The 12,135-nt window shown below is 37.7% G+C and overlaps 1 protein-coding gene across 4 annotated transcripts; it reads right to left on the reverse strand.

The window, feature by feature from the left end:
• Nucleotides 1-3,356: 3,356 nt before the first annotated feature.
• On the reverse strand, nt 3,357-11,956 carry csdc2a (cold shock domain containing C2, RNA binding a). 4 transcript variants are annotated; one of them, XM_016675294.1, is made up of 5 exons: nt 11,752-11,956; nt 10,383-10,614; nt 7,068-7,265; nt 6,818-6,940; nt 3,357-6,066 (listed from the first exon to the last, which is right to left on the reverse strand). In XM_016675294.1, the coding sequence occupies exons 2-5, from the start codon at nt 10,478-10,480 to the stop codon at nt 5,904-5,906; spliced, it is 582 nt and encodes a 193-aa protein (XP_016530780.1). In that variant the 5' UTR covers nt 10,481-10,614; nt 11,752-11,956; the 3' UTR covers nt 3,357-5,903. The 4 variants fall into 4 exon arrangements, with proteins under 4 accessions (XP_016530780.1, XP_016530798.1, XP_007559817.1 ...); XM_016675312.1 differs by lacking the exon at nt 10,383-10,614 and having other exon boundaries at nt 11,752-11,948; XM_007559755.2 differs by lacking the exon at nt 10,383-10,614 and having other exon boundaries at nt 7,068-7,397; nt 11,752-11,945.
• Between the last annotated feature and the right edge of the window lie 179 nt (nt 11,957-12,135).

A 12,135-nucleotide genomic window follows, 5' to 3' on the forward strand; every position in this document is an offset into this window, starting at 1 on the left:
TAAAATGAAAAACTTGGTACATGTGAAGTAATGCTATTCATGTAAAATACAATAAAATGAATTAATTGCACATTTAAGTGAGATTTGACAACAATTTCACCGAAAGAGTCAGAAAAACTCTGACTGAGGTAGTTTGACAAAAAGCCAAACTACCTCAATTTATATGATGTTATTCTGAAGGAGGCCATATTGTAGCTCATCAGATCCATGAAATCTTTACATTATACCAAAATTAAGCTTTTATTTCACAAAATTTCATCAAAGTTTGGAAAATTGTCAGTTATGGTGTTGACACATCATGGTTATGACAAGCAACTTAGGAATAAAACCGAAGAAAAAACTAAAGAATAACTTAAGCTAACCAGAGCTAACTAGCCCTCTTAGCAAAGGAAGAGAAAAGACAACGTCATGGGGTCCTCAGAAGTTCTGGTGCCCCCCAATAATGCCTGATTTTTTTACATTCTTTTAATTTCTGACGGCGTTGACAAAAACTAGGGACAAACTTCAAAGGAGTTGGAAAATATATAAAAATGATTTTTAATTCAATTTATTGATACCTCTATAATTATCTATATGACTACTTATACTTAATTGTCATAATATATCATTTTAATATTTCTGTAATTATTTTAAACTATTATAATGTATTGAGTTCTGCTCCTGGACAAGGGCTTTTACAGGCATCATCCACCGACTACAATGCTTAAAATAAAAAAATATTCAGCAAATACCAGGAAAATATACATTGTTGTGCTCACATGACCCAGGTTAGTTGAGTCAGATATTTGAAAAAAATATATTTTGTGTATATTTTATTCAAATTTTGTGCTTTATCCATAAGACCTGTTTTGTCCCTATTCTCAATAATCACTGAGATACTTATAAATAGATATTTAAAACTACATCACAGTATTGTTTGTGTTGAGGGATTTTTTTGTTTAGTTCTGTTCATTTTATGTGGATGTTGTAAATACATAATGTATACATTATGGTATCCTTTTGAGGTTGATTGTATATCTTACATAAAAAAAACACAAAACTTAGTGACAGGCCTTCAATTAAAGACTCTATGTAAATAGGACTGTGAGATCGCCTGCACCTGATTGGCTCAGCTGATCACGTGATCCTCGCGTGGCAAAGTCAAAGCCCGAATCACAGGTCACAGATTGATGTCAATATGTTTCCTAGGTTAGTCGAGTAGCACCTCTCTCAATATGGTAAATAAAAAAATCTCACCCAATATTTTCACAAACACTGCATCTAGACTATCACGCTAAGTTTACTACAATTCCCAGTAAATGTGCAGATATTGTGGGTAATGTGACATGAGACACTGAACTAGCAGAGGCGTCTTTCAGCTCAGCGTTAGCTTATGCTAAATGACAAATCATGTTCCTGCTGAACAACAATACAAAACAAGACGTCTCTATGTACTTACATCTCATCATCTGCAGATTTATGTAGAACAGTCCAAGTCTTTTGGTATTCCTGCGTGTTCTTCTGGTTGATGTCAGAGGACACCTGACCTTCCTGATTTGCGCAAACAAAAACTTTCTTTGACAACATTGCAGAGACATTGCCATCAAAAATAAAATGAAGCCACGCATCTCTGTTGCCAGTGACTGGGAGGAAATCCATGAACACATGCTCTGTACTGCAGCACATAGCAAATTATTTTCATATCCCAGGAACCATTGTGCAGTGGGAAGTGGGTGGAGCTTCACTTGGGTTGCCAGGTGAGGGGGTGGGCACGCCTGGGGTGGGTAGGTAACAAAATTGTGACGCAACAATTTAGAGGTTTTTGAAACGGGTCCTTCTGCAGACACCAGCAGAACATCTNCATGTGACACAATAGTCACATGACGTGATATAGATATATGATGTAGATCAGTGATTCTTGAGAATAGGGACAAAATGGGTTTTAATTTTCCCATAATTTTTTTTGTTATTTCTCAACCTTATGTATGCAAATATGAAAAATAATGTTTAGGAGCTCCCAGTTGCAACATGTTTTTAAGAAATTAAATTTTTAATCGACCTGACCTAGAACGTTGTCATCACCATCTGACAAAAAATAAATAAAAAATCATTCTTAATGACCTTATTAGTGATATTTTTACTCATTTTACAGACAAATGCTTCTCAAGAAACAAAAGAAATATTATTTAAAACCAAAAACAACAAAAAAGGCCATCTGACGGAGTTGACAGTGCATGACGGAGTTGACACAGAACTGAAGGTGGTCACAAACTAGTGAATAAAATGAAAAACTTGGTACATGTGAAGTGATGCAATTCATGTAAAATACATTAAAATGAATTAATTGCACATTTAAGTGAGATTTGACAACAATTTCACCGAAAGAGTCAGAAAAACTCTGATAGAGTTGACATCTGACGGAGTTGACAAAAAGCCAAACTACCTCAATTTATATGTTATTCTGCAGGAGGCCATATTGTAGCTCATCAGATCCATGAAATCTTTACATTATACCAAAATTAAGCTTTTACTTCACAAAATTTCATCAAAGTTTGGTAAATTGTCAGTTATGGTGTTGACAAGCAACTTAGGAATAAAACCGAAGAAAAAACTAAAGAATAACTTAAGCTAACCAGAGCTAAGTAGCCCTCTTAGCAAAGGAAGAGAAAAGACGACGTCATGGGGTCCTCAGAAGTTCTGGTGCCCCCCAATAATGCCTGATTTTTTTACGTTCTTTTCATTTCTGACGGTGTTGACAAAAACTAGGGACAAATTTCAATGGAGTTGGAAAATATATAAAAATGATTTTTAATTCAATTTATTGATACCTCTATAATTATTTATATTACTACTTATACTTAATTGTCACAATATATAATTTTAGTATTTCTGTAATTCACTTCACTTGGGTTGCCAGGCGAGGGCGTGGGCACGCCTGGGGTGGGTAGGTAACAAAATTGTGACGCAACAATTTAGAGGTTTTTGAAACGGGTCCTTCTGCAGACACCAGCAGAACATCTATTTATTCCGAAAAAACACCAGTTTTTTGTTTTGTTTTGGGGATTTTTTTACTCTTGGACTGTCTCTAGAAGTAGGAGATAGCCATATGGTCGTACAGAAACATACAAAATGTGAATTTTGGATAATAGTGGCCCTTCAAAATTATTTGTGCAACAAGGTCCTCTAGTGGACAGTAAAGGAACAGGATGGACAACTCGGTATGAAACAGACCTGTTTGCCCTGTAAGGTACCTTGAGATCATGTTTGTTGTGAAGAGAAGAGACACTTATTAAGATAAAACTACAGAATATTTGCTTGAGTGTCTTGACGCTGACAGAGTCCCTGGAAATATTGTTCAAACACACTTCCAAACGCTTCTGTGTATGCAGCTGTAAGCTTTATTTAATGTTTAAACAAGAAACGACAAGTATCACAGTGATCTGACAAAAAAATTAAAAAGTAAAAGTGCTCCAAAAACACAATCAAACTTTTTTCTCTCCACAGTACAGACATCCAACAGAGTACTACTGTGATATTAGCTCACTCTAAAAGTGAAAAATCCAGGAAGGATGAGAGATGAGACAACAGCTCCCTCTAAAGGCTTCGCCTGGGTTACTGCATGATGAAACTGAATTAGCACATTCTCAACTAAACATACAACTCGTAAAGAACTTGGCGAAAGTCTGCATGGTATCTTGGACATCATTTAGTTATTAAAAGTTAGACAAAGAGAAAGTATAAATTCGAAACTTGTGTTGAGGTTTATTCTCTTTTTTTTAAGATAACATGATAGTAGGAAGGAGATTTTAGCAGGGAAGGATCATCAGAGTGAGATGTGCAGTGTTTAAACAGCTTAAAATTACACAAATACATAGAAATACAGTGTTTAATTGCTAAACCTATTTTTTCATAGTTACAAATGAAAATAAATAAGTACATAGATTTTTTTTTTCTTACATCTGGAAGCTTTACCTGTGTTTTTATTGTCTGTTTCACAGCCTTTATGTGACATCAGAAACTTCCAAAAAAACAAACAAGAAAAAAATCTGGTGTTTATTATTTTAAGGTAAAAATTAAAAATGTGTTTATTTTTTATTGTAACAATTAGATTGTACATAAGATGTACATAATGCTGTAACAATGTCAGGAAATCAAGATTTTTTTTATTAAAACCAGAACAGCTGTTTTCTTTCAGCAACAATGTGTCAGAACTAGTTCAGTAATTAAATATGCTTATTTGCTGAGTTGGCAAGAACTAAACAAAAATAGGTGCTTTTACGTTTAACATACGCTACATAAGGCGGCTAATTAGCTTAGCAACAGTATGCTGTTTGCTTTGTCAATTAAATATCAAACACTATGCTTAGTTTGAGATTCCAAATGATATCTAAAAATACATTTATATGTGGTAGATGATCAAAAAAGGCTTTTTTTTCCGATTTGCTGTAGAACATGTGTAAATCGCTGGCTGTAGTTAGTTTAGCTTAGCATTATCTTCTGACAAATTATTCAATGCTATGGTGAGTTTCTGGTTCAAAATGATACTGACAGAGTTCTATGTGTTAATGTGTCTGATGTTCAGAATAGGCAACATTTTGCTGTTGTGGGTAAAATACTCTGACTTCAGCTGCTAAGCTTAGCTTAGCTGTTTCCTTTTATCAAGTAAAAAAAAAAAATTACAATAGGATCTTTTTCTTCTTTTGTGATGACATTTTGTTTGTTTTTATTGAATGTGCCTAATGTCCAGAAATGGCAAATATTTTCCATTTGAACTTTCTATTGAATTTTATTTCCTGCTAGCTAGCTTAGCTTAATATCTTATTTTATTGATTAAAGATGAGACATTAAGCTAAGTTTCTTGTATTATTAATTCAAAATAATATTTTTAGAGTTTTAAATGCTATGTTAAACTAAGCTAACTAGCCATGGGCAGCTTAAACTAGATATAGTTAGCTTAAACCAGCAGCTTAGTTTAAGCTAACGATAGCTGCTAGTAAGCCACGTAGCAACTAAGATAATTTCCTCTAGCAAAACAGTGTGTTTCTTCAAAATCTCAAACTATTTCTTTTGAGTTCACTTTCAGGTTGTGAACAATGGTTTACAATGTGCTGACTTGAATCTTTATATCCCTTCCTTACATTCCCTAAATAGCTGCATCACTGCTCATTCCTTCACTTCATCTCCTACCCTTACTCAGGACCTGTTACTGTCGCCATGTTCCTCCCTCTGGCCTTGTTTTCCAGCTGCCGGCTAATAACATTATACTGTCTCTCCCACAGAAAACGTATGACCGTCATAGGAGCTGGCTACACCAAAACTGGACTTCCACCCTTATCTGCAGAAAGTGCTACGATACTGGAAAAAAATATTCCTAAATTGTCAGGCTCAACACAGCTGCTGAGGCCAAAACATCTTTAGAACAAACAGGATGTCTGTGAAACCAAACTGCTTGTGTGAGTACACTCACTTGGTGGTTTACCGGTATAAAGAACAACCTTAATAAGGTTTTGATTTATGGATATGTTCTTGTAATGTTAGAAGAAGAAAAAAAAGCATCTGTGAAAACAACTAGTTTTTTCTCCCTAAAACATGGAGTCTAAACAGAAAAAAACAGAAGGGTAAATATACTGTGTGTGTTTAATTTAATTTAATTTTTTTAGATTTGGCAGCACAATGTGCGCCAGTTTCCAGCATGAAAGTAAAGAAAATAGCTCTAGCAAGCTGGTCCCTTGAATTTGTAAGTCACATGGTTCCCTCTGGCAGTAAATGAGCCAAAACCGTTTCCTGTTTGATCTAAGCTCATTTTGGCCTAACCCTAACCCGTGCCTGATCCTATCTGCCACACCACAAAAACATAAAACCTAAAATTAAAAAAACCCTAAAATCCTCGGTTACGTTCTCGCCGTGATGCCCGACGCGCTCGTCTAGGAGCTGATGATCTGACCCGACCAGGTCTCGTGCTTGGTGCCTGGGTTCAGGTGGGTGATGACCACTTCCACAGCCTGGACTTTCTGGTTCTTGGGGGGGATCGGACACACCTTGTATGTGACCTCGTCTCCTTCCATAGGCACGTACTCCCCGTCAATGCTGTCCAGAGAGGAGAAATTACGATAAAATAAGAACCGCATGAAAGTCAAAGGCTCAGCTTGAATAGACCTTTTAACCTCAGGAAGGATCCGAAGCTGTGTTATTACAAATCAGAGTACATTCTCGCAAATTTAAGCAAACACTGCAATTTAAAAAAAAAAAATGGTTTTGCTGCCAGGATGAGGTGGTTTTTGAAATTGTTTTTTTTTTTTTGTTGTTGTTTTTTTTCACAAAACTGCAGTGGAAACACTTTTTTTTTAACATCACATGAGTCATGTGATCACCAACCGGATGTTGCCACTGGCGCAAACCATGAAGAAGACGACGAGAGGAAGTAGTTGGAGGATGATGGTGTGGCATGTTTAATGACTCATTGCGTGAACAAACTTATTGACGTGATTAATGGAAACACCACAACTGTAAAATTTTGTTTTTTCAACAATAGCTGAATAACGAAAAAGTTTTGAGCACAATGTTAATGCAGAAAAGGACAGAGCACTATCTTTCCCCAAAATCCATTGAAATCCATGAAAGTAAATAGGTGACAAAGATAGATTTCAATCTCTGAATTTTAAACTCTCTTGTTCCAGGATTGTGAAGCAACTGGAATGTTACCTCAAGGAAAATGGCAACCAGCGTTGAGAAACGAGGACACGACAGTTTGCCCCCCAAAACAACGGCCACCAGCTCTGGAAGAGTCAGCAGTGATTGCATAAAATGAAGGATGGTGTGCTTGGTGAGGAAGACTCACTCAGAAATGTGAACGAAGATGTCCTCTCCTCCATGAGAAGGACGGATGAATCCATGACCCTGAGATCTGGAAAAGTTTTTACACACACCCTTAAATACAGGACCTGATCTGGCTCGTACCGTCCTACAGAGAGAGAAAGACGTAGACATGGACAGGCTGATTTAATACAATTGCAGTTTGAAGCTCTTTCTTAAAAGAATCCAAAAAAAAAAACACGAAAGGCAAACTCTTGTATTGTGTTTTTACTCACGCCGAGTATGTGCGTGTGCGTTTTGTTGGCAGTGGGCTGGGTAGCTCTCCAGGCTGAGGTGGTTTCCTCTCCCTCTCCCAAACACGGCTGCCTTCCCTCAGGAAAGGAAAAGAAAGCTGCAGGGGAGTGCGGGGGGACGTCAAAGGCAGCTGGGGGTCTGTCGGCAATGATGGGTCGGTGCCTGACATCTTGGCTTGGCTTAGGGTTTCCGTGGCACACAAAGAAGAAAAGGATGGAGGGTTACACCTCCTGCATGGCACAAGGGTTTCTGACGGGGAGAGGAAGCCCAGAGAGGAACTCTTCAAGGTGGATGGATGAAGCTATGACACCCTGAAGCGGAGAAGGCAAAAATAAAGGGTGGAACATTTGTTGAAGAGTCAGGCAGTGTGACTGCATGCTAAAGGGTTCAATGAGACCGAGGTCAGGAATGCAGGGCATTCCTTCCTCTCTGCTCCAAATTCTGGAGGTAGTCTGACAAACACTGCTCTATGGAACAGAGAGTTCGGTCACTTTACATTGAGATGCCACCCCACAACATCATGCTGCCTCCACCGAAGGTTTGGCAACGACAAAACCAGTGACATCACAAACCAATATTAACAAGAAATCATGTTGCGGCCCTTCATGTACATTTGTTCTGTCTCTAGGACCTAAAGGGTTTTGAAGGATGATGTTGACGTTGCCTGTAGTTTTATAAATGGCACCGAAAGAAATGAATGAAGGTGTTCTGTCCGTGTTGGACAAATATTGAACAGAGCCATCTTGTTTCGATCGGTTCGTCTCCCTTTACGGTGGAGGATGGTTGTTTACAGCGCAGGTAATTTCCAATAAGCTTCAAAGTGTTCAATTGGAACAGTACATACATACAGTACATACAAACGTTAGCAATTGGGTAACATTTAGAACCTCAAGGAAGCCTACAGGAAGCAATCATTTCTCAATAGCCGAGGGTCCAGACACTCTGAATGAAGCAAAGCATAGAACAAGGCATGTACAATGAATTTTTGATCAATTAGTACCTGGACAGGAAGGAAGGAATGAAATAAGATTTTTTTTTTTGCTTCATATTCTGACTTAGCTCTGAGTTATCAATCCACATTGGATTGGTAACTCGGGGAAATAAAATCAGTTATGAGGACTTTGAGCTTTCCTCATTCTTTTAAACACACTAGTATCATGTCCGAAGTTCTCAGCCCACAGTTTGAGACCAGAAAAGACACACTGCTGCTGTTATGAAATGATTCATCATCGTTTGGCATGAATCAGACATGTGGATAACAGCACATGAAAAGGCTTTATCACTTGGGACCATCACAAATCAAGTAAAAGTAGTACAACTTCCAGCAAAAAGAAATTCAAAAAAGGACATCCTGTTAGAACTTAACATTTTTTCCCCCGTCTTTTTTAGTTTTTATTTTCCCTAATCTGTCATCATAAAGTTTCCCCCCAAACCACCACTAAAGGGTTTTAAAGTTGTGCTTCCAGTAGAGGTGTGACTGCACATTTTGGCATCGATCCAATAACAAGTAAATACAGGGCCAATACTAATACCGATACTTTTTTGTAGTCAAAGTTTGACATATCATCAAACTTCTGACCTAGAGGTGTTTTTGTAGTTTTTCCTTTCAATTACGTAGTGCCACATTAACATGAGAAACAATAGAAAAAGGTTTGTGTGCATTTTTTTCTAAATAAAGTGCAAAAAATACATTTGAGAGCAAATCAAACCAAAGTCATCCTTGATGTAGAGTTGAGAGAAACAAAAAGTATTGATCTTACCATGCTATCATCAATCCGATACCGACTTGGTATCAATATTATTGATCATTTGGATTGATGCCTCTACTTGGTTTGTGGAAATAAAGCCAAGTCTGTCACAGCTTGTGGCAGCTAAAAAAACTCCCAATATGAAATATAATATGAAAACAATTCCCTTCAGGATCCTCTGATCAGACATTATTAGATAAAAAGTATTACTTCCACAACACTAACATTAATTACGGTTTATTCAAAGATGAGCTGCTCGTTGGATCGTTTCATAACAGCCATTCCTGAGCACAAATGAGCTCAGTCACCTACTTGACACAAACCAAATTATCCGGTGAATTGATCTGTATCATTAGTCGGCTCATTATTATGACAGTCTGTGGACACACTGATAACTGCAGGGCATCGTCGAACAAAGGTTCAGCGCTCACACCGAAACCTTGTTTGTAATGAAAACACAGCTGCGGGTGGAAGAGTCACCAGCTTCATCAGCGGCCGTATACAGGCAAGCTGAAAGCCTGAGAAAGACTGATGAGGTAAGTGTGTGTGTGTGTGTGTGTGTGAGAGAGTGATTCCCGAAGGCTCCAAGCAGCACACTTTGTGCCTCTTCCCATCAGTCTATATATAGTTCAGGGTGGTTGGATTGGGGCCATTACTGAGGTGGACTACAATGTCCAGGCAGGAGACCTGAAGTCTTACTCACACACGTTTTATTCCTTAGATTAGTAATTAAGTGTTTCAGCTTCATATCTGGGGCAGATTATGAGATAACTGAGTAAAATAACTGATGTTGTCTTTCATGAAAGATATGTGTTTGAGCAGGCGTTTTGCAGATTCTTGTTATCCCTTTTTACATTTAAATATTTTGGCTCATCAAACACAATTCGGTGTCTATAATGGCTATTGGGAGGGTCACTGTATGAGTAAAAACTCTTAAGTTTTGAGATTAATCTCATACACTTTCTAGAAAGAAAAAAAACCTTGGAAATTATTACTGAGCTCCAAAAGTCAACATGTTTAAAATTTTTGAAACTTAGAAAATTTTGAAAAAGTAAAACAAAAAAAGTGGACTTTTGAAACTCAGAAATGTATTTTTTTCTAGAAAAATATTGAGGTTTATCTAAAATTCCCTAAGTTGTTCAAGCAAATTTTTGACATTGTAAACTTTTTAGATTGAAAAATTAAAAATTAAAAAATTTATTCTTCCTTTTCTTTCTTCTATCTGCAATGGTCCTAATATATCAGAGGAAGAAAAACTGTTCTAAAGTGATAATTGTTAAGGGGAAAAAAAGTCATCCGAAGTATAAAACTAACTAAGCATATTTGCATTACCACAACATGCTTTTCTTCCTTTATTTTGTTTCCCCTAAACTTGATATTTATGCTTATTATCTATAATGTGTTTGAAACTAAAGTCAGACTTCTTTCGTTGCCATAAAAGTTTGGTCAATAAAGTGAGAAAAAAGTATTTATTCCAAATAAGACAATAACAATATATACAGCAATAGACATGTGATCAATAATGATATATTTATTAATTTCACTGACCTCTGATTCAGAACTGCACAGCATTCTGGGGGATGTAGGCAGAGGAAAGACTTTAGGCGCTCAACCTCTAACGGCCAGCCAAGCTTGGTGGGTGGCATCCAAATTCTTTAATAATTTTCTCCATATTTATTTTATAAAATAGTTAACAGAGTCTTTGTCAAGTTGGCTGTAGGGATGGATCAGATTTCTTTCTGCTCCTCTTGCTCCCATGTTCCGCCTCTTATGTGTGCATCTGTGCATTAGAATCAAAATGCCAAGAAATAAATGTCATCAACAATCCTACAGCCATAAAAAAAAAAAATCTATAAACCATTTTAGCTGCAGTAAGGTAATGGCTTTGTGAGCTTTAACTTGAAATAAAAAAATGATTTTAGTGTTAATCTCAGCAACTCCAGTTGTTTTCTACAGAAACAGAAACATGGTGTTATTTTCTTGTGCTTTAAATTTCTCCTTACCGTTCACTTTTGTTCCTATTGTTCTTTTTTAATATATATTCTTAACCTTTGTGTGAATTTCTATGCTGCTATTTGTCTTTCACTTTGCTGCTGATGCACCTGGCTTTTCCCCACTGAGAGGCAGGAAAGAATATTTCTATGTTTTGTTTTGTTTTCTGCTCCAGTCCATGTCAATTACAGATGGCTGACGTTTGCAGGTGGTGCAGATGCAGTGATTAAGAGCACGGCTTGGAGTCACAGAGGAAAGGACGGATCTGAGGACTGCTGGAGGAAATCGGACAATAAATAATTCAAACTTGACTGGCTGAGTTAGCCCACTTGTAAGACTGCCAGCAGGCCAGGAATTTGACTTTAACGAGTCTGCAGTGAATGTTTTACACCATTTACTAAAACATGTCAGGGGTTTCAGTTGTAGATTTTAGTACTGAAGGGAGAATAAAGGGCCCAAAAGCACCACCCAAGTGAAACCAGGACACAGTGGCCATCTGCATCAGCATGAGGGGCACGTCAACTCCTCTAAACACACACACACACACACACACACACTGTCTTTAAACTTTAATTTGGCCGTTTTAAGGGACAAGTGGCCTGTTTTGTGGTCTAATCTGACGGAGGCTGAGATTAGCAGGGACTAAATGATTTAATAGGCAACACAAGCCCTTCAGGCGGGCTGTTTCCAGAACATTCTCACACTGTGGAAGCGGAGGACAAGAAGGGAAGAGGATGCCTGTGGACAAAACCTCATTTCTGCCGTAAAAGGACGTACTCTGACGTGCCGCCTAGAAACAAATATCACTATTTGTATTGTCATGTCGGAATTTTAAGCAGGTGCCATGATGTTCAGACAAGTGACCGGTTGAAAGGATAAAGAACAAACAAACAGGGGGAAAAAAGACAGATGAACGATTACTCACCGTTAAAAACGTCGCGAGGACGTCAGAATGTTTCTTCTTCTTAAATAAGGCAATTATGTAAGTAGATCCGGCGAAAAGGTGCGGGAACATGAGCTGAATGAGTGAGGGGATTTTGGTATGGATGCGTCTCACACACACACACACACACACTCACACAGAGAGAGAGAGAAAGGCAGCGAATGAAAGAGGAGGCAGCAGAGACGGGGCGTGGGGAGGGGGGAGCTCCAAACAACAGCCGGCTTCACTATACCACAGTCAATTCTTTGTTGTCAGAATGGATGGAAACAGCGACTAATCTATCAGTCAGTTGAGCTTTAAGGACAACACTGCTTACAACATGACTGCTTCATGGGATCATATGTGTCTTAATATTTTACTACTTTT

Source organism: Poecilia formosa, unplaced genomic scaffold, assembly GCF_000485575.1.
Source record: "Poecilia formosa unplaced genomic scaffold, Poecilia_formosa-5.1.2 Scaffold4, whole genome shotgun sequence".
Lineage (NCBI taxonomy): Eukaryota > Metazoa > Chordata > Actinopteri > Cyprinodontiformes > Poeciliidae > Poecilia > Poecilia formosa.

Excerpts from the sequence above, each read along its gene's own strand:
- csdc2a (XM_016675294.1), bottom strand. The coding sequence starts at position 10,480 with ATGCCACCCACCAAGCTTGGCTGGCCGTTAGAGGTTGAGCGCCTAAAG. Across the intron at positions 6,941-7,067 it reads CGCACACGCACATACTCGGC|GACGGTACGAGCCAGATCAG; the intron begins GTGAGTAAAAAC and ends CTCTCTCTGTAG. Across the intron at positions 6,067-6,817 it reads ATCTTCGTTCACATTTCTGA|CATTGACGGGGAGTACGTGC; the intron begins GTGAGTCTTCCT and ends CTCTCTGGACAG.